The 25,150-nt window shown below is 47.9% G+C and overlaps 10 protein-coding genes across 10 annotated transcripts; 6 read left to right on the plus strand and 4 right to left on the minus strand.

The window, feature by feature from the left end:
• Positions 1-746: 746 nt before the first annotated feature.
• EV420DRAFT_1481341 (glycoside hydrolase family 61 protein) lies at positions 747-2,628 on the plus strand (the record flags this gene model as incomplete). The annotated part of the gene is made up of 13 exons (XM_060469762.1): positions 747-852; positions 912-975; positions 1,026-1,108; positions 1,158-1,176; positions 1,231-1,291; positions 1,348-1,441; positions 1,490-1,615; positions 1,668-1,740; positions 1,793-1,816; positions 1,872-1,921; positions 1,974-2,072; positions 2,186-2,428; positions 2,477-2,628. The coding sequence occupies 13 exons, from the start codon at positions 747-749 to the stop codon at positions 2,626-2,628; spliced, it is 1,194 nt and encodes a 397-aa protein (XP_060329004.1).
• A 498-nt stretch (positions 2,629-3,126) lies between these two features.
• Positions 3,127-6,319, minus strand: EV420DRAFT_573071 (RHD3/Sey1). The gene is made up of 13 exons (XM_060482637.1): positions 6,169-6,319; positions 6,019-6,118; positions 5,874-5,971; positions 5,753-5,827; positions 5,619-5,704; positions 5,058-5,558; positions 4,810-5,008; positions 4,380-4,759; positions 4,186-4,324; positions 3,908-4,134; positions 3,503-3,852; positions 3,380-3,446; positions 3,127-3,325 (listed from the first exon to the last, which is right to left on the minus strand). The coding sequence occupies exons 1-13, from the start codon at positions 6,173-6,175 to the stop codon at positions 3,206-3,208; spliced, it is 2,349 nt and encodes a 782-aa protein (XP_060329005.1). The 5' UTR covers positions 6,176-6,319; the 3' UTR covers positions 3,127-3,205.
• On the plus strand, positions 6,255-9,373 carry EV420DRAFT_1693464 (acetoacetyl-CoA synthetase; the record flags this gene model as incomplete). Its single annotated transcript, XM_060479378.1, has 17 exons — positions 6,255-6,724; positions 6,776-6,804; positions 6,830-6,883; positions 6,939-7,053; positions 7,075-7,186; positions 7,222-7,309; positions 7,364-7,566; positions 7,622-7,760; positions 7,815-7,895; positions 7,944-8,068; positions 8,121-8,189; positions 8,212-8,384; positions 8,432-8,470; positions 8,523-8,708; positions 8,763-8,832; positions 8,886-9,174; positions 9,236-9,373. Exons 1-17 carry the CDS (start codon positions 6,613-6,615, stop codon positions 9,371-9,373), a joined length of 2,022 nt encoding a protein of 673 aa, XP_060329006.1. The 5' UTR covers positions 6,255-6,612.
• Positions 9,374-10,301: 928 nt separating this feature from the next.
• EV420DRAFT_1553931 (uncharacterized protein) lies at positions 10,302-11,090 on the minus strand. The gene is made up of 5 exons (XM_060473585.1): positions 10,840-11,090; positions 10,649-10,816; positions 10,526-10,625; positions 10,395-10,486; positions 10,302-10,346 (listed from the first exon to the last, which is right to left on the minus strand). The coding sequence occupies exons 1-4, from the start codon at positions 11,002-11,004 to the stop codon at positions 10,452-10,454; spliced, it is 468 nt and encodes a 155-aa protein (XP_060329007.1). The 5' UTR covers positions 11,005-11,090; the 3' UTR covers positions 10,302-10,346; positions 10,395-10,451.
• A 625-nt stretch (positions 11,091-11,715) lies between these two features.
• Positions 11,716-14,564, plus strand: EV420DRAFT_1693476 (amino acid permease; the record flags this gene model as incomplete). Its single annotated transcript, XM_060479379.1, has 18 exons — positions 11,716-11,846; positions 11,953-11,990; positions 12,039-12,074; positions 12,126-12,175; positions 12,226-12,335; positions 12,387-12,557; positions 12,611-12,672; positions 12,726-12,828; positions 12,890-12,944; positions 12,996-13,024; positions 13,078-13,139; positions 13,187-13,311; positions 13,362-13,437; positions 13,489-13,655; positions 13,708-13,869; positions 13,921-14,009; positions 14,053-14,103; positions 14,153-14,564. 18 exons carry the CDS (start codon positions 11,716-11,718, stop codon positions 14,259-14,261), a joined length of 1,626 nt encoding a protein of 541 aa, XP_060329008.1. The 3' UTR covers positions 14,262-14,564.
• Positions 14,565-15,136: 572 nt separating this feature from the next.
• On the plus strand, positions 15,137-17,744 carry EV420DRAFT_1272451 (alcohol oxidase; the record flags this gene model as incomplete). Its single annotated transcript, XM_060467697.1, has 14 exons — positions 15,137-15,228; positions 15,283-15,365; positions 15,412-15,576; positions 15,607-15,720; positions 15,901-16,001; positions 16,053-16,199; positions 16,255-16,351; positions 16,412-16,446; positions 16,504-16,588; positions 16,643-16,745; positions 16,807-17,034; positions 17,090-17,531; positions 17,583-17,606; positions 17,658-17,744. The coding sequence occupies 14 exons, from the start codon at positions 15,137-15,139 to the stop codon at positions 17,742-17,744; spliced, it is 1,803 nt and encodes a 600-aa protein (XP_060329009.1).
• A 494-nt stretch (positions 17,745-18,238) lies between these two features.
• EV420DRAFT_573324 (P-loop containing nucleoside triphosphate hydrolase protein) lies at positions 18,239-19,670 on the minus strand. Its single transcript, XM_060482638.1, has 8 exons — positions 19,477-19,670; positions 19,369-19,420; positions 19,232-19,316; positions 19,020-19,184; positions 18,724-18,958; positions 18,614-18,671; positions 18,490-18,561; positions 18,239-18,432 (listed from the first exon to the last, which is right to left on the minus strand). The coding sequence occupies exons 1-7, from the start codon at positions 19,515-19,517 to the stop codon at positions 18,517-18,519; spliced, it is 681 nt and encodes a 226-aa protein (XP_060329010.1). The 5' UTR covers positions 19,518-19,670; the 3' UTR covers positions 18,239-18,432; positions 18,490-18,516.
• Positions 19,562-20,589, plus strand: EV420DRAFT_1553953 (vacuolar ATP synthase proteolipid subunit). Its single transcript, XM_060473586.1, has 7 exons — positions 19,562-19,670; positions 19,721-19,832; positions 19,881-19,958; positions 20,010-20,046; positions 20,098-20,176; positions 20,222-20,398; positions 20,450-20,589. Exons 1-7 carry the CDS (start codon positions 19,601-19,603, stop codon positions 20,539-20,541), a joined length of 645 nt encoding a protein of 214 aa, XP_060329011.1. The 5' UTR covers positions 19,562-19,600; the 3' UTR covers positions 20,542-20,589.
• On the minus strand, positions 20,590-22,050 carry EV420DRAFT_1553955 (uncharacterized protein). The gene is made up of 7 exons (XM_060473587.1): positions 21,798-22,050; positions 21,639-21,750; positions 21,392-21,581; positions 21,273-21,342; positions 21,026-21,219; positions 20,920-20,970; positions 20,590-20,867 (listed from the first exon to the last, which is right to left on the minus strand). Exons 1-7 carry the CDS (start codon positions 21,983-21,985, stop codon positions 20,713-20,715), a joined length of 960 nt encoding a protein of 319 aa, XP_060329012.1. The 5' UTR covers positions 21,986-22,050; the 3' UTR covers positions 20,590-20,712.
• On the plus strand, positions 22,051-24,050 carry EV420DRAFT_1336393 (uncharacterized protein). Its single transcript, XM_060468873.1, has 2 exons — positions 22,051-22,114; positions 22,170-24,050. The coding sequence occupies exon 2, from the start codon at positions 22,228-22,230 to the stop codon at positions 23,824-23,826; it is 1,599 nt and encodes a 532-aa protein (XP_060329013.1). The 5' UTR covers positions 22,051-22,114; positions 22,170-22,227; the 3' UTR covers positions 23,827-24,050.
• Positions 24,051-25,150: the final 1,100 nt, after the last annotated feature.

The raw sequence follows: 25,150 nt of genomic DNA on the forward strand, positions 1-25,150 counted from the left end.
AAACTTCCCTTATCATTATAGCCGCTGAGTAACGAAATTCGGTTATATATCGATCAGTTGCAGCTGCTTTTACTGCCGCGATTTTGTCTGCAGCGGCCACGTCAACCCGTCCTTGACTGGCGGCCTACGGTTCCTTAATCATCGGGACGCGTACTAGATCGTCACGGTCGCCCGTGTAGTTGGCAACCTTTTGTGATGATTTGACCCTTTCCCAAGTTTCAGTGACAACCGCTGATGCACGATGATACAGCACTTGGTACATTTCCATCTTCTTATCCAGGGGCCTGAAAACTGAACTATTTTTTTAATAGCAAGACTGCTGCCAAGAACTCGATTGTGGTGCCTAGGAGCAATCGGTGAATCATCGGTGATCTTCATTTTGGTTTGATCCTGCCGCACGTGGAATCACTCAAACTTCCAGGCACCCAGGGGACGACTGTCTCTCAACATCGCAAAAATGCCTCCGGTTGTCAAAGGAATAATACTCTGTTGCCAGTGCCAAGCCACATTCCTTCAGGCCAAGCCCAACCTACCTTCCATTGTGGAATGTGCATATCAGCGGGATGTCGCCGGCTGAGGACTTTCGCGAATATAAAAGAGCCAACTGCTCAGATGGGTAGGCCAAATCCCTTCCTTCTTTTTCCCTCTAACTCATACACGCCTGACAGGCATCCTCACCATCTTTTTCCCCTTCACGTTCACTCTATCAAAGCTTAGAACCGGTTTCCAGTCGTAGAACCTTGCCAATGAAGTCTTCTACTGTTTCTCTCATTCTTGCCAGTGCAGCCTTCTTCGGAGTCGCCAATGCTCACAGTCGTGTTTGGAGTGACTGGGTTGATGGTGTTGACCAGGGTAAATCTTTGATTTAGTCGTTTGGTTGACTACAACATGCTTATCACTCCACCATTAAGGCGCGGGTGCTGGTGTTTATATTCGTCAACCTCCAAGCAACAGTCCCGTCAAGGACCTAACTTCGTAAGAGTTTGGCTTCTTGTTGCTCTCCTACAACTGACTTGTGAATGCAGAGACGACGTCTTCTGTAATGTTGATGGCACTACTGCAGCGTCTAGCACCATCTTCATTGCAGCTGGTGATACTCTTACTTCAGGTGAGCATTACCCGTGTTTGAGAGGACGACAATCTTGCTTTCGTTGCAGAGTGGTATCACGATACCCGGTAATTTGACCATCTTGGTTTTATTATTTTAAGCATGCTGACAGCAACACACAGTGGTGACGACATCATCGCTTCCAGTCACGTTGGCCCCATCGTGGCTTACATTGCGCCTGCCGTGAGTTCTTGCCAGGGTGTGTTATGGATAATTGACCGTCTCAACCCAATGGATAGGACGCTACCCCAGGAGAGGATGCCTGGGTCAAGATATACGAGGAAGGTTACGACGGTAGTGAATGGGCTGTTACTAAACTGATTGCCAACGAAGGTACTGTTTCCCATGATTTGAAAATCCCCAATTTTAATACCTGTTCAGGCAAGGTCGATATTACCATTCCTTCGACCCTGGCTACCGGTGATTATCTCTATCGTATTGAGATTCTCGCCTTGCACGAGTCAGACACACTGTACACCGCCAACTCTGCTCGTGGTATTCAGCTCTGTAGGTGTCGTTTGTACTCGATGTATCGCGTGTTGACCACCCCTTTTACTAGACCCTTCTTGCCACCAGCTCACCGTCACTGGATCCGGCAGCACAAGCCTCCCGAGTGGTGTTCCTTTCCCTGGGTATGTGCTCTTATTTGTGAATTTCCGCAGTTTGTCACTGGTGCTTCTTAAGTACCTACACCGACGATGAACCTGGGTACGTTCATAACCCACATGTCTGATTTTGTGCCATTAACTTTACAACTTTGCAGCATTTTATTCAATGTGTACAACGAAGATGCTTCTACCTACGTTATTCCAGGTCAGTCCTCGCAATCGTATATCACTGAATGTTGCATATTCAGACTCTATAGGACCCGATGTTTGGGACGGAACCTCTTCTTATGATACTTCTGGATATACCGATGGTTCCTCTGGTTCCTCTAGCTCTTCAACGGCCACCGCAGCCGCCGGTGGGTCTTCTCCGATGTAGTAACTTTCACGCCCTAAAATAAGCCTTTGCAGTATCATCCATCCACTGCTGCTACTTCTTCGGCTGTTGTTGTTTCTTCCAGTTCGGTGGCAGTTGTCTCCAGTACAACTAGTGCTGCAACTGTTATTGCGACATCGGCTTCTGCTTCTGCAACCACCGCCGTTACCTCCACCAGCAACGTCATCGTATCATCTTCCGTTTCTTCTGCTGTTTCCTCTTCTGCTGCTGTCTCTGCTACCGCAAAATCTACCTCTTCCGTAGCTACCACCGCTACGACGGCAGCTGCAACAGCTACCTCTACCTCCGGTGTTGTTGATGCCAACGTCTGTTACAACAGTGGGTTCGTTCCTCGTTCTTCTAGCATATTTCCTGATTAGATTTCAGACCGGAACACTTGCGTTGCCAAAAATCGCCCAAGCACTGATACTACTGCTTGCGACACCGAGAAGACTTCGTGTTTGTCCAACGCGGAGATCAACTACAATATGGTTACCCGTGCCAAGCGAGATGGCAAGTTTGGGAGACTACTCATCTAAGCGGTATGCCTTCACTTGTCTTACTGCTTTCAGGTCATCGAGGTGACGAAACACTGCTCTTAGGAATTTCTTGCACGATAGTTCTCGTAATTACCTGCTTGTTCATGTCTAGATGTCGTGGACGGGCAGTTCTACCTTTCCAGCCGCGACATCAGACTCTTGATGATGATGATGATTTGTGGTTGCTTCAAATACGCGCTTTGACAGCTATTTTGTTCTTTTTGCTCAGTATTACAGATGGAATATATTGCCTGCTTGCCTGCCAAAAAAAAATTGAGATCGGTCTTGAGTTCAAGCCAGTTTCAGGCGATGTCTCGCTCAAAGGTGCCCACTCCAATTGGTATAACGGACCTACCACAGGTATGATTAAGTCAACGATAGTGATGGTCTTAGTAGCCTCGACCACCATCAAGTCCTAGACCCATTCATTGAGTATCCAGTGTTATTTGACATTATTACTAGACCATAATTATATCCAAAGATCCGATGAAAGGTTGATGAAATAAATATAAGACACGACATAAGGCAACACGAATGCGAAAGTGGGTAATAATGCTCTCAAGAGGCTTTTTGGTGTTTACTGAGGCTGTGCTCGACGAGCACGATCCTCTTCCTCGGGAGATTGAGCTCGTACCGGTTGGGCGAGGACCGGTTCTGAGAAGTGTTCGCGAAGGCGTGTGGTTGCCTGTCGTTGAATCTAGTGTGGGACGGGACGTCAGAACTGGGCCCCATATTAATACTGCAAACATACCTCGCCACCAAGAGTTCGAGAAATTTGAATGAGTGGACCCGTAAGCCCGAGTTGGATGATAAGGTATCTGGAATGAATGTATTCATTCAGTAGTGGACGGGAGATCGAAACACAGTTACGCACGCAGCCGTCAAGGCGAAGAGTAAGAAAGTGAAATATAAGGGGTTAAACAGTACGGCCATTGCTTCGTTCCAGCCCAGAACAACAAGCATTCCATACATCCAGTAGGGTATCTGTGCCACACTTGAGACGGTACTCCGTTTCGCCTCTACATAGTAGGCATCGGCATCGCGACGGAACTTGTTCGTCAAATCAATGGATTTAGTCTCTGAGAAAATAATCAGTGATGAAGCGAAGTCGTATTCTTCGGTAGCAGAGAGAGGGTCCGCGGTAGTAGCATCCGAGGGAAGCGTGTACTCCAGTGTTGAATCTTCGGGAGAAATCTTTGAGTAGATCGGAACCAGTTCAAGCGTCTGTAGACATGGCGATTAAGAAAATCAGGTAGGGAACGAGGACTCAATGACGTACTTGGTCCTTCGCCTTTTTGAAGGCTCCATCAATGTCGTCTTCTGGTTTCCATACCCTGGGCACTCCATTATCGTCGTAGCGGAAACGCTCCTCAAAGTGGGCACGCAACTTTCCGAGGATGACTGCATCAGCAGTTTGCTCATCGATCTTCGAACGAAGGGTCTGCCATGCGCGCCGCCGCAGAGTAGCAAGAGCATTGGCATTCTCGTCATCGGTACAATTGAAACCTAAACCAAGATATCAGTTAAAGCCGCAGCGAAGGATCGCTGAATGCATACTCTTGGCTTTGGACAAGTAGCTACTCTCAGCCTTCTCCAAGATCTGCTTAAATGCCTTCAGTACCCGGTCCCACATGTCAGGCGACGGTTTGTTCAAAGCGAGCTCCACGGGTTCCGAGATCTGCTTTTTGAAGTTGCGCTATTTTCAAGTGAGCACAAGTCAACGAAACGCATACTGGTATATCATGCCTTACCTCTATCATATTAACCATTTTCTTTGTCTCATCCTTCCTACACTGATCACCTAGTATACCCATCTCTTCTTTCAGAAGTTCCATTTCTTCCTGCCAATTCCAATCTGCACTATCTTCTACAACGGCTTCTTTGGCATGTTCCATGAATGTCTTCTCCCAAGTGGTGCGTGACTTTTTCACTACATCGGCGAAGCTGTAGTCATCGCCTTTTAGACCCTCAAGAAGCTCCTTCTTGAAGGAAACAAGACAGTATTTATGAAGATTCTTGAGCTGACCGAGGAAGAGTGGTGATAATATTGAATCGAGCGAGCTTGCCAGATCAGCGCGTTTGCGCTTGTAGACGTCTTGGTGATACCGGTAAGCATCACGGTCATAACGTTCTAAGCGCTTCACGTTAGCCTCAGTGTCCGCGAAGAAGAAAGAAACGTACTGAGAGCGTCTGTTCTCCACTGTCTCATCATCTTTCCCAGACCTTCCACCACTTTCCCAACCTCAATAGGCCTCTTCTGAGATTTAGATTGCTCATTAAACTCAGACAGCGCCACACTAGAAATCTCATCACAGCGGAATTGAGCCAGCAATTCTTGCTGTGTGGGCAAGTCAAGATCCTTGTTCCTTTGCACTTGTTCCTTTGGACACCCATCAGCCGTAAGAACTATGAAGACTAACTTGACCTACCCAGATATTCTCCATATAGAAAGAGACGCCATCCGCTGGAATTCGTTTGTGATAGGCTGGCTTGAACACGTAGTCTGCATTGTCCTTGTTTACAAATCTGCCCCTCAGATTCCTAACCTCGGATTCGAACTTGTCCGCTGCTAATATCTTGTGAGGGAGAGCCGTGAATGCCAAGTCAAAGTAGTCAGAGAGCTGACGGTCACTCAATTCCGTCGGCTTGGAAAGAGACTCCCATATACGTTTGAGGTCAGCCGTGAGCGTTGCCTGAAGATTGGCGAGAGGGGTAGTGCCGATGTGATCTCGTATGACGAAGAGCAGCAACGTGCGACCATTTGTTCCGTCTTGAGCCTTCTTCCCAAATAGGCCTAGATTTACTTCAAAAACGGTCTTGAGCAACCCCATGTTAGCTCCTTGGTAGAGTCCGACTTGGTGTTCCCAGACATTGATGATAAGGACCTCTGACGACGCCAGCGAAAATAGGGCAGATTTGCGCTCGAAATCCTTAAGGAAGTCGAGGAAGTCAGTCAACAGTTGACAGGTTATTGATGACGTCAAACGAACTTGGTCTTCCCCGCGCTCTCTGCCGTCCGTACCCTCGACATCCATGACCATCACGCTCATATCCTTGCCTTTGCACATCCAGATACCTGCTCGCCTTCAGTATGTATGGCAGTCAGATAGCATGTATAGGTGACCTTTCGTAGTCTGTTGCCGTTTCGTCTCGTCCATTACGTCGAAGTTCGTGCCGAATAGTCTGTTCAGTAAGGTACCTAGGAACATGAGCACTGCTATTGACACGGATTGAGAAATACCAACTTTTTCCTGTGGACTGAGATCCGAAAACTGCTACAATGTTGTAGCTGAAGCCAACATCCCTGAGTCCCCAACGTGCAATCTGAGTGTTCAACTCAGTCCTGCTCGGCATTCAGAGAGGGAAGCAAGTAAATGGAGAGCTTCATACGTGAATTTCTTCTCGTCGTCGATGATTTGTATTCGTTCTGAGCTCGTAGTCGGTGATGCACCGTTGACCGTATGTCCGTTCATAGTTGATCGTGCACCTGCTGTTTTGGCGCGTCAAATCACGCCCAGTAGTAACGAAAAAGGTGAGAACCTTCCATGGCAGTTGGCGGGAGCGTCTAGAGGAGTGCGTGAAGAATGGGAGGAATTGCAAGGTGCCAGGACGTCAGCCTTGAGTCCAACCTGCGCGGTCGTGGGGATCAGCCACGTGGGTTTTGTGGCTGTTTGCCATCAGCTTCATTCCGCACTGCCACTCCTGTCCCTGTACCTTCGAGATCCTTGACAGCATCATTTCAGCTTCAACTTCACAGGGCATCATACTGTATTGTGCTTCTGCTGTTGAAGTGGGCATTTGTGCGTCAGATGGCATCTCGAAATACCACTGTGGTCCTCATGTGTTCCCGTGATTGATGCCGCGGCATCTCGGAACTAGTAGTACGTACTAAACACACCGGTATTCATGGCAGATGACATGGGCATTGGATGGTCTAAGTATTTTAGGTGATGATCTCGTGTGTGAATTGTTTCTCAGCTCATCATGTCCTCCTACTTTAACCAGTCGCGTTTGGTTTGGAAACCCTTGCCTCGAAACTGCACAGAAGCCGATGCTTTTAGAAGGTTCATCAACCGCAAGCATGGCTTCCAACTACGTGCGTTCTTCGTTCGATGCTTGCTTAATCTCACCCTAATCTGCTGTTTAGAGAACTACCACGAGTTACACCATTATTCCGTCGAGGACTATACATTCTGGCTAGACCTTATGGGAATTTCTTCATATCGTTTCCTCAGTGCCCCCGAATAAGTTAGAGGTGCCTTCCTTTCTTCCTGTCTGAAGTCGAAGAAGGCTGACGAGATGATGCCTAGATTATAAGCCCTGGACGCATACCTGAGGTTCCCATCTGGTTCCCGGGCGCTCGTCTGAACTATGCTGAGAATCTTCTCGTACGGAACGATGACAGCATAGCAATCACCGCCAGTGGTGAGTCCGGGGAAGTCGTAGATTATACTTGGAAACAACTCCGGAGCATGGTTAGAGAGATGGCGGCTGCCTTGAGGGTGAATGGCTTGGTTGTTGGTGATAGAGTAGCAGGTGAATCGCTAACAGCCCTACTGTGGAGATGATCTCACGCGTCTCAGCCGTCGTCAGGAATTCCGCCATCGCCATTGTCCTTGCTATCGCTACTGCGAGTATAGGCGGCATTTTTTCGTCTACAGCTACCGACATGGGCGCTGAGGTAGGTCTTGCATTGAAAATATGAAACACAAACTCGAACTAAGACGACTGATAGGGAGTATTGAGTCGATACCGACAAATCCAACCCAAGTTCTTCTTTTCGGAAACAGAAGTGTTCTATGCTGGGAAAGCCGTCAATCTTATGTCGAAAGCTTACGCGGTCGTCGAAGACCTACAAGCACACGGCCTACAGCATGCGATCTTGCTCCCTAGTGGGATCACAGGAAGAGAGCTGACTCCGAAGGCCGGATCGAAGCTGTAAGCCGCCTTGACGAACTTTGCGTTCTCCCCATTTACATCTCCGAAATTGCAGGATGAAACTCTCTGCCTTCCTTGCAACAGGTGATAACAGAGAACTAGCTTTCGAGCAGCTTCCATTCAGCCAGCCTCTATTCATTTTGTACAGCTCGGGTACTTCGGGACCTCCGAAGTGTATCGTGCATTCGGCAGGCGTTCGTTTTCTTCTCGCTATCGGGCTTATCGGGCTTGCTGAAATCTGCCCTTAGGGTACCCTCATGACTGCCAAAAAAGATATTCATTTGGGGGCTGACCTTCACTTTGGTCAGACACTGTTTCAATATACATCTGTACGTCTTCTGTCTGGTAAGTGAGATAGCGCTAAATTGTATTAATAGACGGGATGGATAATGTGGACTCTCATGCTCACAGCGCTGAGCTGTGGCGCACACGTTATCTGTTACGACGGATCTCCCCTGCATCCTAATCTCCGAACTTTCCTCAAGTTCATCAATGACCAGAAGTAATTGTTTCGGCGTGCTCTGCTTAAACAGAGATGCTAATTTCCGCCCCAGCGTTACTCTATTTGGAACCAGTCCTCGTTTCTTGTCAGAAATACAAAGCCAGGGAATAAAGCCTTGTCAGTTTCAACCATGGACCTGATAGATTATCGTTCATTTGTACTTTGACAGTGGAGTTAGCGCCTTTCGAAGCCCTCGCATCAATTCTTGTCACTGGTGCCCCGCTCACGCCCTCGTTATTCGCATGGACTCAAGAAGTCTTTGGGGACACTGTTCATCTTTTCTCCACGTCGGGCGGCACTGATGTTTGCGGTGGATGTAAGTCTCGTATCTGACACATGTACAGTGCCCTTATACAATTGTAGTCGTGACAGGATCTCCCTGCCTGCCATCATACGCTGGAGGTACGTTCCTGCCTAATCCCGATCACGGCTCTCAGGATCTTGATGTTCCCAGAGTTAAAGGTCAAGGCTTTGGGAATGAAAGTTGAGGTCTTCGATCCTGAGGGAAATAACATCGAGCATACCTCCGAGCCAGGAGAACTCGTCTGTACGCGACCCCATCCGACGATTCCACTGTACTTTTGGGGCGACACTCTCGACGGTAAGAAGCTACGGGAAACATACTTCAGTACCTACCCAGGCAAGCAGATCCCATCCATGTACCTGTCAGATTGCCTTGACATGTTTGATTTAGGTGTCTGGCGGCAAGGCGATTTCATGGTCATCAATCCGAAAACCAAAGGAGCCATAATTCTTGGTCGCAGGTCAGCCTCAGCCCGCTCTTCATGCGCACCTAATCTCAATGTGATTTCGACAGCGACGGAGTGTTAAATCCAAGTGGGGTACGTTTTGGTTCGGGCGAGATCTACAACGTCATGGGAAGATTTTCTTCTACCGTGGAGGACTCTTTATGTATAGGTCAACGTCGCCCGAAGGACCTGAATGAGCGCGTTCTCCTCTTCGTAAAAATGCGACCAGGAAACAGCCTCTCTTCCGCCTTGATCCAGGATATTAGAAGTTCTATACGTACCTCTCTGAGTCCCCGGCACGTTCCTGCGTACATATTCGAAGTGGAAGACATCCCGTATACAGTCAATGGGAAAAAGGTACCTTCTTACTTTGTTGGCAGTCTAGAGCTGGATTCTAATGATGGCGGTCGTTTACTAGATTGAAATTGCAGTGAAGCAAATTGTATCTGGGTCCAGCATGAAGCCGAGCGGTACTGTCGCAAATCCAGATTCTCTTAGACTGTACTACAAGTACGTGAATCTGGAGGATCTTGTCAACGCAATGTCGAAGTTATAAACGTCCGTAATGATACAATACCGTTAACTAGACCACGAATATACGCATCAGGGTCACGTGGAAATTAGATTAGCCTCAAATCGATTTGAATTTTTTACAAATTCCAGTTTATTCCCTTCCCCGTACCAGCCCGTACCGTTCCAATCGCAATGCCTGCATGTGCAAATCCACTGTTCTTGAAATGGGTGAAAGGTACGCGTCTCAATACAGCTCTTTTTTGCATTTCACCCCTTGGCATCTACTCACACAGAGCTCCATGCGGAGAAAAACTATAAGAAACGCGGGGGTCCCCCACGCGCCACAGGTTATGAAAACGCGATCCGGGGTATCCAAGCATGTGCAACGAAATTCGAGCATCCAAGCGAGCTGAAGGGAGTCCCTGGTGTAGGCCCGACGTGCATTGAACGGTACGTCGCGTCCTTCTTGTTATGCAACTGTGACCAACTCTCTTTGGGCAGCTTGACTGAAAAGTTAGAAGCGTATTGCGCGCGCAATGGAATGGACATGCCCCAGCCTAAGGGTAGAGCCAAGAAGCAAGGTACTTAGATCACTGCATCTATCCTTCTTGCTGACGCGTCCCAAGTTAATGCAGTGCGCCCTAAGGGAAAATCTGAATCTTTGGGACTTGCAGAGCGTTTGCAGGAACTGGAACGCGTGAATAGAACACAGGAGGAAGAGGACGAGAGTTCCCAAGACGAAGGTGGACCATCAGTCTGTGCGAACCCTCTTTTCCTTCCAATGGGTTCAAGGTTCCCCTTCGTTTCTGTTTTCCTCACCCGGCGCGTGGGGCTTGAATATGCTTTCTACTTCACAGAATTCATGACGAGAAAGGATTATCGCAAGCGTGGCGGTCTGCCCTCGCGCAACTGGATATGAGAATGCTCTGCGCAGTATTGAGGCGTGCAGTACGAAATACGAAGCACCCAATGGAACTTGCGGTTCTAACAGGTGCAGGCCCGACGTGTATCGATAGGTGTGTATACGTCTGACGCGTCTGATCTGAGTCACTTACGTGTTATAGGCTGACAGAGAAGCTGGAAGCGTACTGCGAACTCAAGGGTATAGAAATGCCAGAATATCAGCCTAAGACAAGGAAAAGAGGTAGTATTGACTCTGCCCATACGCTTTATTAATTGATCATTTTTTTTGCACCACAAGCCCTCTCAAAGAAAGTCAAAGTGGACCAAGAAGCAGAAAACGCAAATCCTGCCAAGAAGAGAGGCGAGAGATTTGTCCTTTTATGTTTTCCGATCTTTTCGGTGAACATTTTATTACAGCGACCGCGAAGAAACGCAAGAGTGATGCCAATGAGAGCGATGAGGAGTACCAACCTTCGCAGAAGAGACGCAGTGAGTTAGCGCATCTGACTGCCAAGTATCTCACCAATATCTCTTTACAGCGGGTCGGAGCTCTCAAACCAGGGAGTAGGTAATCCCTACTGAACTTCAACATTTGCGATGTAGCACTTCACTGTCGTGATCGATTGAGGGGGAAAGCTGATAGTACTGGAGCAAGATACTGCTATATCGAACCAATTTTATCGTATAATTGACGGAAGAAAAATGAGGAATCGGCTTGCGTGCAGATGCACAACTGATACGGAAGAACAAAGCCAGACCTAAAGGCTCCATATGCGCAGGCGTAGAGTTTCTAAGGCCTTTGCTTATCGTCGGTTCAGTTGGAGATTAAGAGCCTAGAAAAGGATCGGAACGCCGTGGCGTACTCGTGAGCCAAGTGAGGTACGAATTTGGCTCGAATTTCATCTTGCCAAGACCCCGTGACAGCCTTATCCGTGTGGGCTTGTCAAAGCGCAAACCTTATCTTAGACCTCTTTTCTTTTCTTAATTCAGCACTATCTCAGAGCAAGTACCATTTCACTTTCTCCCACTTTTTCCTTGTCAAAGTCGGATCTTTACGAAGACAGAGTAACCTCCCTTGTACGCAAAAATTGCTTTGTCACAACCCCGGATCAACTTGGTCCCATATCGATATCCGTTCCAGTGGCGTCGCGTCGATCATCAAATACTGAATTCCAAAGCTGCTCTTGTGACGCATCGCTACAGGCCACTCAGCGGCTCAGAACATGCATTGAAGGCGTTGAAGGCGTCTGAATGCTCTGGGTCTTTCGGGGCCGTAATGTCAAGTGATTGGGGCACTATCCGACCAGCTGCTCTCGACTCCCCGAGATTTCTACCGCCTTTCTCAGTACTGCGACTAAACGCGCTGCCCGCGGGGGGTAGTTCTATATATCCGAAGCCGACCACTATGGCCTGTGCGTTTCAAGTCCGAGAACTGTATAAAATTGCAATACCTGAATTCTTTTACTACCCACATCCTGCAAAATGGGTTCCAACGAAGAAAAGGGAACGAAAACGAAGCCTGACGTCTCCACCGATGTCGAACCTGCTAACGACACTGCCGGTCAGCCTACGCTCGCACGTCAGCTAAAGAATCGACATATTGCGATGATCAGGTGTGTGAGGAGTTCCGTTTTACGCCGTCCTTACGCTAAATTTTGGTTGTATCATAGTATTGGAGGTGGGCCTCGTGTACTTCCGTTTCTGTTTTCCATGACATAGCTGTGTTGTAGGTGTTATCGGCACCGGATTGTTTTTGGGTACGCTCAAATCAGACTTCGAGAAGCTTAACTAACAGAATACCTCAGGAACTGCCACTTCTCTGAAAAATGGTGGTCCAATCGGTACTTAACCCTCATCAAAAGCAATCATTCAATCATCTCACATTCTTGAAGGCCTTCTACTTGGTTATTTGACCCTTGGAACAATATGCTGGAGTGTCATGGTACCGAACGTTTATTCCCGTCTGTGGAATTTGTCATCATCTGCCAATAGGTTTCTCTGGGAGAGATGGTCGCCTACCTACCGATCCCTGGTGGTCACATTAAGTTGGCCGAACGATTTGTGGACCGTGCCCTGAGTTTTGCCATGGGTTGGAATTACTGGTGTGTCTGATGACGACTGTGGAAGGACGCTTAACATATTTTTTGCAACAGGTATAACTGGGTTATCTTCATGCCTACTGAACTCAGTGCGGCATCCATCATTGTCCAGTACTGGAATAATGGCGTCAACACTGCCGTGTGGATAACAATTGGGCTGATTCTCGTCATCACCATTAATATGATGGGCGCTGGGGCGTACGGTGAAGCAGAATTTATCTTCGCGTAAGTCACAGAGACCCTCACTAAGACATCTCTTCCAATCCACGATATCACAGATCCATCAAGATCATTACGATTACCGGATTGATCATCCTCGGAATCGTGCTTGATCTTGGAGGTAAGATTCCCTCTAATCACAGTAGAGGCGTTATACGATCTGTGTCTTACTAGGTGGTCCGAACCACGATCGAATTGGGTTTAGATACTGGAAGAACCCAGGACCATTTGTTAACTACGATGATATAACTGGAAACACAGGCAAGTTCTTAGGATGGTACGTCAAGGTCTGCGTTTTTAATAAGCACCTGTTCCCGCTGATCGCAAATCTAATCCAGGTGGTCTGTGATGTCACAAGCAGCCTTCGCATTTGTTGGCACGGAAATTGTTGCTGTAAGAATAGTCAGTGTTATTTGAGAACTTCTTTGATTCAGAATTCCTCAGATCGCCGCTGGGGAAGCAAAAAACCCAAGGTCTTGACTTCGTTTCCTGTCATCGTCCCTGAGCTAACTTGTAAATTTTCCAGACGTAACTTGCCTAAAGCCATCAGGAGGGTATACATCCGTATTCTTTTGTTTTACATCGGAGGTGAGGTCCACCGATGTTTACTCGACTGTCAGGCTAATATTGAGTAGGTACAACAATCATCGGACTTTTGGTCCCTTCGAATGACGAGCGACTTGACTTGAGTGACGGTACTGCGGCTTCTTCGCCTTTCGTCATCGCCATAAAGAACGCTGGCATTGGAGGGCTTCCATCTGTACGCTGTCTGCTTAATGCTTTGGACGTCCTTCCTGAATCTTGTTTCAGGTCATCAACGCTGCACTTCTGACGTCGGCTTGGTCTGCAGCTTCCAGTGACCTTTACACCAGCTCCCGAGCCCTCTGTAAGCACCGCACTTGTTCGAGCTATCCATATCATTCTTATGGCTTCTCAGATGGTCTGGCTGTTGCCGGGAACGCTCCCAAGATCTTCATGCGTACTACACGCACAGGCTTGCCTTATGTTTCTGTCATTTTCTGTTCTCTATTTGGAACACTTGCCTATATGGCTTCTAGCAGCGGGGCGGGCGACGTATTTGAGTGGTTCGTCAACATGACTTCGGTACGATGGACACCTTCTTTCCCTTGAGATTTGGCAATTAAACAACCGACAGGTCGCTGGATTATTGACTTGGCTTGGGATCTGTGTTACCTATATTCGGTTCTACAGTGGCCTCAAATCTCAGGGTTACGATAGAAGCAAATTCCCATTCAGCGCAAGGTTCCAACCCATACCAGCGTGGTACGGTCTCATCGCCTCCTTTGTAATATGTTTCGTAAGTTGGAACATTTCACTCGCTTCTATTCTGTTAATTATGTGTGTGCAGTTTAGTGGATGGAGCGTTTTCCTTAAGGGCCACTGGGCGCAAGACACCTTTGTGACAAACTACTTCCCCTTAATGCTCTTCCCCGTCATGTATCTTGGCGCCAAGATTCTACTATAAACAACCTTTCGTCAGATCCAAGGACATGGACTTCGTTACAAATATCGCTGAAATCGAAGCTGACACGTATGTCTCCGGCGCATTGAAATTAGTATGCCTCTAATTTCGTTTATAGATATGACGAACCTCCACCTAAGAACAAAGTCGAAGCCTTCTGGCAATGGCTTGTAAGTCATCTCATGCTTCCAATAGAATGCTCTCTAATTCGTTTAATGAAGATGTAATGTCACAGTTACTGTGAGCATATGCGTCTGTAGTCCCATTTTTCCATTTTTGCATCATACAGTTGTCCAACGCTTGTAAGCGCGTGGTCTGTTGGAAGGAACGAAGGCGTAGTTGGATACAATAAATCAAGTTTGTCCTTCCAATTCTTGGACAAGTAGCTATCATATAACGCAAATATAATCTTGTAAATCTCATTGTTGAGTGTACCACTCAGTTACAGGATGAACTACGCGGCTCACATACTTTCTTTCACGAGAGATAATAGTACAGATTAATGTCGTAATAACATCCAAAATTTTGCGAGGGCTCAGACTGACGCGCCACTTATCTATAAAAGGCAATTAGCCGCCACACCTGACTCGACCTGATCGAAAATTTGTTTTTTTTGGTGATTGATCGAGAAGTTTACGCTACTGCAGCTTCTAACCAACTTCTAACGCCAATTCACAACCTTTGCGACTTCGCTGTTCTGACTGGCAGAGACTGACTCAGAAGCGCACGCTGCGGCCGGCGGAGATGCTCACATCAAATGCTTCAGCATCATCGTCAAGTATAATGGTGTAGAGTCATCCATTTCTCTTCTTTCGGTCTTTTGCGCTTGGGCTCCGTCCTACGGAAAAGCAAAAAAAAACCCACTTTCAAATCCGTGCTAGCCGGTTCCGACCATCAAAAAAAAAATCTATCCTTCGATACTCGTGACGCGATGTCGTTGAGGAATGCAAAACTAGCGATGATACGACCCGTACGTGCTTCGTCGCATTTTTTAATGCGACATCGTCAAGGCGAGGGTATTTGGACGGCTCATGCATGCAAAGGTATCAAAACAACGAATAGAAGCTAATGGGTGGCGATTCCGCCCCGCCATTTGCAGCCAATGCCTATCGTCTCGACTGCTGTATTTCTCGCTGTACAGTTTGACTACCTCATTGTCGGCGGAGGAACCAGTGGTCTCTGTGTTGCCGCTAGGTCAGTTTTCTTCTCCATTTATCACTGGAATGGAGGCCTACATACCTAATGCAGATTGAGCGAAGACAAAAATGTCGTAGTTGGCGTCCTCGAAGCGGGAGGCTATGACCCCGATCTGCCCGAGATTGCAGTGCCAGGTCAGTGGTGTATGTATCCCACATGAGTCGTACTGAAGTATCTTAGGGCTGGTAGGACATACAATGGCACATCCCATCTACGACTGGACATTCTTCAGTGAACCCCAGGTCCACGCGAACGGCAGGTCGATATTACAATCTCGTGGCAAAGGACTAGGCGGGTCCTCTCAGGCAAGATTTCTTGCGGGATCCGGCGAGTCCCTCAACTCACGTCCCTGATTCTGGCAGAATAACTTCCTAGGCACGCTTCGCCCATCAAAGGAGGAGTTTGACGCGCTTGAAGAACTCGGAAACAATGGATGGAACTGGAATTCGCTTCTAGAATCAATGAAAAAGGCACGCTTGGTTTTTTTACGTCTTAGACGCGACTGAAATAGTTTTGTTGATCGTCCTTTAGAGCGAACACACTCTTCAGCATAATTTCTGCTCGGATAACGATAAAATGTTTTCCATTCCTCCAAATCCACAATTCCACTGGACAAGGCGGTATATGAAATTAAAATCTAGCATGACCACTTCACCAATCATTCCTTAGGACCTATCACGAAATCACTATTTCCTGCTTCCATCCCCCCTATACACGCAGCCTTGTTTGATGCAGCAGAGAACCTGGGTGTAGCGAGATGCGCTGAAACAGTGAGAAAATAGTGGCTTCCACTGACTTATTCATAACACGACATCCTTCAGGGCCATGGTGTCGTGCTCGGTGCGATGCCTGTATTTACGACTGTCGATACTCGTACCGCTACTCGATCTTATGCGGCATCGGGGTACTACAAACCTAACGCTAATCGTTCAAACTTATTGATCCTTACCGGAGCCCAAGCAACAAAGGTAAGTCTAGTAGTAGCTGTTGGTTGCATTTGGAACTTTCTTACGAATTCCCAAGGTCATCCTGGAAGACCATACAGACGGCAAGAAAAAAGCTGTCGGTGTCGAATTCATAAGAGACGGTTGTTGGCTATCGAGCTCAGGTCCGGAAAGAGGTGATATTATCTGCTGGTATGTTCTAGCATGTTTCAGTCGACCCTAAGCTAAGGCATGAGTTACAGGATCGTTCCAAAGCCCCCAGCTTCTCGAGGTTCGTCGCATAAATTTAGGATCCTGTTCGTGTTACTGATGACTGCCGAGCTATTAGCTCTCTGGCATCGGTAACCCGGAGATTCTAAACGCGTACGGCATCGAGACACTAATAAACCTTCCGGAGGTTGGCGAAAACCTACGTACGTAGTGCTCAATTATCTGCAGCGTCTTCTCTGACTGAATTCCTGATACAGAGGATCATACCATGATTTTCACCATCGCGGAGGTTGACGAGGCCATGGACACAATGGAGCTCTTACTTGATCCACAACAGCAACGAAAGCATGTTGAACTCTAGTGATTTTTTGTTCCATCGCATGTCGTGCGTATTATATTGCTAACCACCTTTCTACGTCAGTAAAAGCCAGCGAGGCATGCTAGCATCCGTGCCAACGTCGGGATCCATATTCCTCGAACCATCAAAGTTGGGCAATGCAGAAGAGCTGCGAGCGTGGAGAGATCTAGCTGAAAGTCAATGCAGCTCCTACCTATCGAATATCAGATATCCCCGCCTTAAGAAAGGGATACAAAAACAATACAAGCTGCAGAGGGAGTGGTTCTCTCGCAACAAACAAGCCGAAGGGGAGTAAGTACCATATTCTCTTTTAAATGGCATGACAACCTTGCTGATATTTTTTTAGAATTATATTCTTCAATGGCCATTACCCTTCCGCAGAATTACAGCCTAGGTTGGGGAAACGATACATCTCCCTCAGCGCCGCCCTCATGCATCCTTTTTCTCGAGGCACTGTTCACATCAAATCGGCTAATCCCTTGGACCCGCCCGCGATTGATCCAAACTATTTCGCGAACGATGCTGACGTCGAGATGACGTTACGCATCCTCAGACTCGCGTTCAAGCTCCAAGAGACTGCACCACTGCGTGACGTTATCAAGGAACGCGTGAGTCCTTCAAAGGAGGTCCTTGAAGGTAATGAACAGGATGATAAACTCAAGGAGTACATCAAGAATACATTCAGCTCCGTTTTTCATCCTGTCGGAACTGCTGCTATGATGTCTCGCGAGCTTGGGGGCGTGGTAGATGATAAACTGATAGTATATGGGACGTCGAACCTTCGCGTGGTCTGTCTTTGTTGGACTACGTGTACCTCATGTTGATATCATTTCCTACAGGTCGACCTATCTATACTCCCTATGGTATAACTTTTTGCAATTTCCTACAGAAGTCCGTGACTCAGAGCCATCTAGGAGCTAGCATGCCATACACAGTCCATCGCCTACGCAATAGGTGAAAAGGTGTGTTGTTTCCATCTTGAAGAACATCTTATGGGATGATAACATGCATTTTAACAGGCAGCAGACATCATTCGTGGCGTACATATGCAGCCCGCTTACGCACAACGGAGTACATTATCTTTGCTTTGAAATTTTATCTAGCAATGACGCCCGTAGGCGCACGCGTAACATATATGCAATACTTTGCCTACTTATACTGGACGCTAATAATTATAGTAGACCACCGAGCGATGTAGACCAGAGTAATTGTCGAGATACTATCATATATTCTATGCTTTCAGGGAGACGAGACGAGACGACTCCACCTCGGTAAATACCACAGGAACTCAGGCAACGAAGTCCATCCCTGATGCATCTCTCGGGATGTCTAGGTACCGTGAGCTATCCAGCACAGTGAGACTGAGTCAAGGGCGGCTTCTTATTCATGCCACCCGAGTTCCGCCAATACTTATTGCGAAGAGCTGTACTTTCCTCGGATAAAGCAGTGCCTTGTCTGTCTCGCAAAACGGGAAGCATCATCCCTAACCGCTTCGCCGTTGATGCTTGGAACAAAACCGGGCGATCCCGCACAAGCGAGAAAAAATGGCAACGGTATTGCAAAATTACGCGACTGGTACCGTGCACTAATCTGGAATATCGCCAAGAGAGCGTCCCTACTTTCGGTAATGAAGGAGCTTATTGAAGGTCGGACCTCAGAAGAACCTGAGTTTCGCAACGTGATAAGTAGCTAAAATTTGTCTCATGTGTTTGGGGACGCATCACATGGATACATAGACTGCTCAACTCCGTCTCGGTTGCAGAGCTATTAATTTCATGCGCTCAAGACCCGGTATTGTTGGAACTCTTCGGCGGTTCCCTAGCAGAGTGACATGAGTAAAACACGCAGCTGCGCTTAAGCCCCGGCGTACCTTCGACTGTTTTGCACCCGCAAAAACAGCCAATCGACAGGCGTTCCTTACACCGGTCCTGATATCAAGTCATGAATGCCCAAAAGTAGACGGAAGTCAAAGATGCTTGCCCTTGGATAGCGGAGATACCCATGACTTCTAGACTTGCGATACGTTCTCTCCGTGCGGACATCTCATCGCCTCCCCCATACCTAACGCTGCGGCGCGCACTCTCCACTTTTCTCTGATACCAATCCTCATAATCATGTCGTATCTCCTCCACGGACAGGCTATGCGGAGAATCTTGTTTGTTCGCAAGGAGGAGCAGAGGCAAACCAAGGATTTGAGGCGCGGAAAGGACGGCATCTAGATCGCTTGCACATATTCAAACGGGGAGCTCAGATGACGCAGGGCTTCGCGAACATACCGAAGACTTCCCAGCCCTCGCTCAACCGCTCCCGGTCATCTGCGTCAATGACATAGGCTACTGCGTGACAGTCATCGTAATATTTTGGCCATATATTTCTGATACCACGTTGGCCACCAAGATCCCAGAATTGCAAGATAGTCGACGGTAACGCGATTTTCCCGGCTACGCGCGATAAGTTTAAGGGAGTTGCCTTAGAATGTCACGCTCACTGTTCTGCCCGACAGTAGGCGCAATTTTGTCAGGGGATAGACCAGGAGTATCAGTATACAACGTCTTGATTTGTTCCAATAGAGTCTCCAGGAATATTTGAGCATCGCAAAGTCGTTACCATGGAATGGAAGCTTACCGTCTTGCCCGCCCCGTCCAGGCCAATGATGATGACTGAGAATTCCTCCTTTCTTCCATATTCAATTAGCTCAACGTCGGTTGTCCATGCGCAGCCATTGCTACTCACCGCGTTAAATATTCATGAAATCCTTTGAGCAAGTGGTACATGGAAGAGGAGCAATAGCCTTAGATCCAAACACAGCACAACGAGGAGACTGCCGATTTCGACTTTACACCCCTCATTCATCATCATGGGGTACTTTTCCTACGGTCTACCCTCGTTTCTTGTTCTTGTAATTGCTCTTTATATTCTACTTACTGGTAAGACTCTTCTAGAATGTCTTGGACGGTGACTGACTGCATAACTGTAGGCTCGGGAGAGGCATTCAACGTCGGTCGGTTTTTGGAAGAAACAAGTCCCTACGCCTGGGCCGCGACTGGTATTGGCCTTGACATTGGCCTGAGTGTATTGGGTGCGGGATGGTGCGTGTAAACCTACTTTGTCGTCGCTTGTTGCTCATCGAAGCGTAGGGGTATATTCGTCACCGGTGCATCCATCCTTGGTGGAGGTGTCAGGGCGCCTCGTATCAGCACAAAGAACCTCATTAGGTGCGCCTCATGATTGTGTCGCTTGCCTTCAACAGTTCAACCAGTTCTCAGCATCATTTTCTGCGAGGTCGTCGCGATATACGGTGTTGTACGTAACCGTACACCAAGTGTCATGTTCCTTTATTCAACTTTGCTCTAGATCATCGGAATTGTGTACTCTGCTAAAATCACATCAGTTGCAGACTCAGTTCTGTATACACGAGAAAACTATTACACTGGTACCAACCTTCACCTTTGACTCTGTCGTTACTCATTCATCGAAGGTTTTGCTCTCTTCTGGGGTGGCCTGACGGTTGGCGCATGTAACCTCCTTTGCGGCGTTTGTGTTGGAATTACCGGGTCTACCGCTGCACTATCAGATGCCGCAGACCCCAATCTGTTCGTCAAGATCTTGGTCGTCGAAGTCTTCGGCAGTATCCTGGGCCTCTTCGGTTTGATTAGTACGTGAAACAACACTGCCTCTACCTTTATCATGCTAAGCCTTTCCTCAGCCGGGTTGCTTATGGTCAGTGCTGCTGATGATTTCAAAGGGTCTGCAGCAGCAGCAGTTGCGGAAGCCGTAGTCTCACCTTTTGTACATTGATTTCCAACGGAACAAGCTACCACCACGATACATCCATCCAATGCATAATAATTTGCTGCTATTTCCGGCCCTTTAACCGTGAATATACTGACTACCGTGATATACAACATAACCAAGGCAAAAGAACACTACATATATACGATGCCCACTACTCATTACCTAAATGCACGTTTATTTCCTTCCATCCTCGAAAGGATTCTCGATATATTCAAGGTCATGGTCATTAACTGTGTCTCTCTTTGTAGGAGGCCTAGGTTGACCCTCTGCTGACGGCGACGAGGTTCGCAACAGAGAGACAGGTCGCTTAGGTAGAAGACCCAGTTTCCCTACGATACTATCAGAATTGTGATACGATGTACAATGACTAAAACGACATACCTCCGTCGATAGGCACACCCTGTCCGGTGGAAGGGGGTCTAGGAACTGTTTCTGCGGATGGGCACAAATCAGATGGACGTCATAGGAATGCTGTGGTGATGCTAACCTTCTTTCGGACTTGGGCTCAAGTCGTAGCCTTGGACTTGAACGGGGGAAGGAGAAGGGGGCTTGTTGGTATGATTGACCGGAGGAGGATTGGGATCATAGTATGATGCCTGCTGTCCACTAGAACCGTGAGGGTCATCGTAATTTACCCAAGGCTGCTGGGAAGTCGATGAAGATGCAGCATTGTTATTCTGTCTGATGAACAGTTAGATATCGGCAACAGCTTAGCTAGTACAGCATATAGTTACCGTGATTGATCCATCTCCGAAATCTTGGCCTTGACTTTAGAAAACAGGCTGCCAAGGGTCTTCTTGCCCGCTAGATACGTAGTCAGCATCTCCGCAGCAAGCCAAGGACGAGGACCTGCTTTCGGCAAACTTGTTGAACTGTTCTCCCAGCTCAGCCATAGTGTCCTTCTCGGGAACGTTCTGCGACTGACGCCGGATAGGTGCAGGCTGTTGCCATTGGGATTGTTGCGACTGCCAGGCAGCGTGTTGTTGTTGCTCATCCTCGAGTAAGAGCCGGCGGGCCAATTGCTCATCAAGCTCAGTTTGAGTCTGTAGATTAGTTGTTATAAACTTTGGTCAATGCAATAATATACTCTGAAGGCGCACCAGGGCAGGTTCCGCAGGTCGAGATTCACCCTTGTATTCAGGATCGCTCATGGCGAGCAACGCGTCAATGGCGCGACCTTGATCACCGTTAACGGAATCCAATACTGATTGCCTGTGTGCCAGTGAGCAAAGGATGCAAATGAATACCTCGCAACGTACAGCACAGTGTCATCAAAGTCAGGAAACATGGCCCGGAGCTCGACAACCTGGGGATTCACAGGCGCGTCTCTCATTGGTGGTGCTGTTAGCTGCGCAGTAGTTTCTGTGGCGGGAACCGACAGCTCAGTGGCCGTCGGGTGTACATCATAGGGTGGCGACGCCGTCTCATGGTTAGCTGGCGAGTCCATTGAAGCTGGCAAGTAACGTCGTCGTCGTCAAGTATGATGGTGATGAAGGTCAAGGGGATATTTCACATGCACTGCCACTCAAGCCCATCTTCATCACCACCGCCATCCAATAGTCTCGGTCTAGTTTTGGTGTGTTGTGTGTCACTTTCTGTTCCGTAAATTATTCACTTTAGTTGGAATATAGCTGCAGATCATCAGGATCTGGATCCGTCGTACTTGAACGCGTCAGTCGCGCATACAACATGATCTTGTCCGGGAGATTACCGGCGGAAATAATCCTTGAAATTCTAGCATACCTTCAGCTCGATTCATTGGCATCGTTCGCTGCCGTATCTCGAAGCACAAAAATCTTCATTGACGCTAATGAATCCACGGTATATCGGAACGCTGCGGTGATCCACGGCTTGATATCCTCAGAGGCCACCCAGCCGGCAGATCTGCGAACAAAATATACTCCCAAGTCAATGCAGGGCGTCGATAGTTGGAAGTCCTTCTGCAGGCGTCAGATCACTATCAAGCGTGCATGGAAAGGGAAATCACCATCATCTGCGAGAAGACTAGCATATGCATCCTTGCACAGGCAAGATGTCCACCGCATAAAAGTTGACGAGTGGGCCGGAATCATCATCACCACGTACCGAAACGGTGGCCTTGCTGTAGCAGATATTGCTACCAACCGTGTACTGTGGTCTTTGCCATCATCGCATGTTGTCCCACACGCTCATTGCGAATACGACAAAGGGTTTTTGATCTTCAATCGAGTAGGTCGGCGGAAGGAGGTTTGGCGGCTGGTTGAAGGTCAGAACGAGACAGTCCAGCCGACATCATCTTCGCCTCCGGACCATACCCAGCAAGCAGCATCCACCGAGGCTGCAACGGAACATCAGAGTTCTTATCCCAAAGGACATTTCGTACCTTACAGCCTCATCATAACACCCACCATGACCTATGCATTTCGATTTGTCTATCCGGTATTGTTCGCCGCAACGGAAACAAACTTCTTCATATATGATATTCCCGGCGGCAGGCTTCTACAGAGCATTGTCAACTCTCCGGAATCCCTTATTCATTTGCACTATGTCGACATCTCAGAGCGCCACCTCTTCCTTTGTGGCTGGCCCAACGTCGTTGTCTTCTCCCGCGAAACGGGGAAAAGCGTGCTCAAAATCCCCTCCTACCAATTGCAGTATTCCAACAAGATCTACTCCATCTCCAAGCAGACTCACCCCGTCGCCGGATCCGCCTTACTTCATCACGACGTCGTCACTCGCCCGGCCGAGACTACACTTCCTTCCCAGGTAGCCCACCTAGCCGACACCTTCTCTGCGGTGCATGTGTCGGCTTGCGGTCGGCATATCGCAGCACTCCTCTCCTCTTCACGCCTACTCATCATCCCTTACTTCGAGCGACTTATTACAGGGGAAGCGGAGCTTCAGAACATCATCCTTGACATTGAGCTAGGGTCAAGGTCGCGCATCTCGAGGTACTTAGCGTTTGAAAATGAGCGAGTCGCTGTGGTAACGGACACTGGATTGTTCGTTGTTCATTGGGACATGGAGAAGCCTCCAGAGATTTGCAGAGCTCCGATTTTTGGAGTGATGTCCGCTCTTCCGGAGGTGACATGTTTACAAATGACGGATACGGGGTTGTATCTTACATGGAAGCACCCGATCACGACCGAGGTCAACGAAGAGGTCTTTGAGCGGTTGCTAGATGAGGAGGTCTCGTACACGATGAGAGATAACTTCGCTCAGCTTCTCGTTCAGCCCACCGTTGAGCCAGACGAGATCGTAGAATCACACGACTCCGCGGTATGTATGATCGATTTCGTTGTGCCGTGATCTACATGCAAATCTCTTTGTTCCTTTATCTACACAATCTCTACATACTTAGCAGTGGTCTTCGATTCGGTGGTTGTGCCTAACTTGTGCTATCAGATGTTCAGACTGAAATTCTGTCAAGTATGAAATATCATGGATGTGTACATGCGTTACTTTTAAGGTTTCCACGAGATGTTTCTCGAGTCGGGTGACAACCTCGCATTCTATCACCAATTTCTACAGAATTTTTCAGTTCCTAGACACATGGATTCGCTGTCCTAGGAGATCATGCGGCGGTTTTGTTTTATGAAATAATTTTCCTGGGAACCAAAATGGACAACTCAGACAACGAGGCGACCACTGCTCCTTCCCTGCTAGCACGTTGGCCAACAGAAAACAGTTTCGTAACCTGGAAATTCCATCTCTTCTATTCTATTCAGCCCGACTATCGCCTACCAGCTCCGTGCTTGGACAAAGTTTCTACCGCGCCTCGAACATCATTTCAACAAATTTCACTCAAACCTCGGAGGCAATGAACAGAATCTAGGTCCGAAATGGTACCGCGAACCTCCCTACGTGGCGGAGAAGGTCAGGATTGAGGTTCGCGGGAAGGAATCTTCTTTGCCACTCCTTGTGACGCTGATATGCAGTAAGGTTATGTCTATTGTCGCGGGGCAAACGGAACGATCTAGACATTCAGAGTTTCGCCTACATCTCCCCTGGATACCACGGGGGCCTCGGTCTGCACAATGATTGCCGAAGGACAAGTACTTCAGGCTACAAAGGCTTCAGATGGGCCGCATGTGGAGATAGGCGGAACTTGAAGGAAAGGATAGGGACAATGGTTCGTGAATACAACGGAACTACAGATCTTAGTTTTCTTTACCATTACCGTCGTTCCCATTTTCTACACCAAGTTACTATAACGGAGTAGACGAAGACCTCGGAATGTTTGTTTAAAGGCACATAGTGCTTACAGGTCACTTGGTACGCAACGTTCGCCACTCAAGAATAAATCAATTTTGGGATAAGATCCAGCTGCGTTTCCACTTTGGCAGCTATTCCGATACTTAATGGAGGACCTCAGTTCATGAGGCCAATTTATTTCGTGAGATATCTCATAACAGGAGCTGAGAAGAGTGTCATCCAGACGACATTGGGAATGCAACAAAGTACATTCCATATTGCATGAATTCGAAAAAAAAAAAATCCTCGGCGATGTGTCTTCTACACATTGAGATGAGGAAAAGCATAAAGAATCAGAAGCTATAGCCTAAAGTTGCAGGCCATTCGCGCACATTTGGCCCTCTTCACGTTAAGAAACGCGATCGCTTGTTCTATTTTT

Source organism: Desarmillaria tabescens (genome assembly GCF_030435595.1).
Source record: "Desarmillaria tabescens strain CCBAS 213 chromosome Unknown EV420scaffold_25, whole genome shotgun sequence".
NCBI classification, from domain to species: Eukaryota; Fungi; Basidiomycota; class Agaricomycetes; order Agaricales; family Physalacriaceae; genus Desarmillaria; species Desarmillaria tabescens.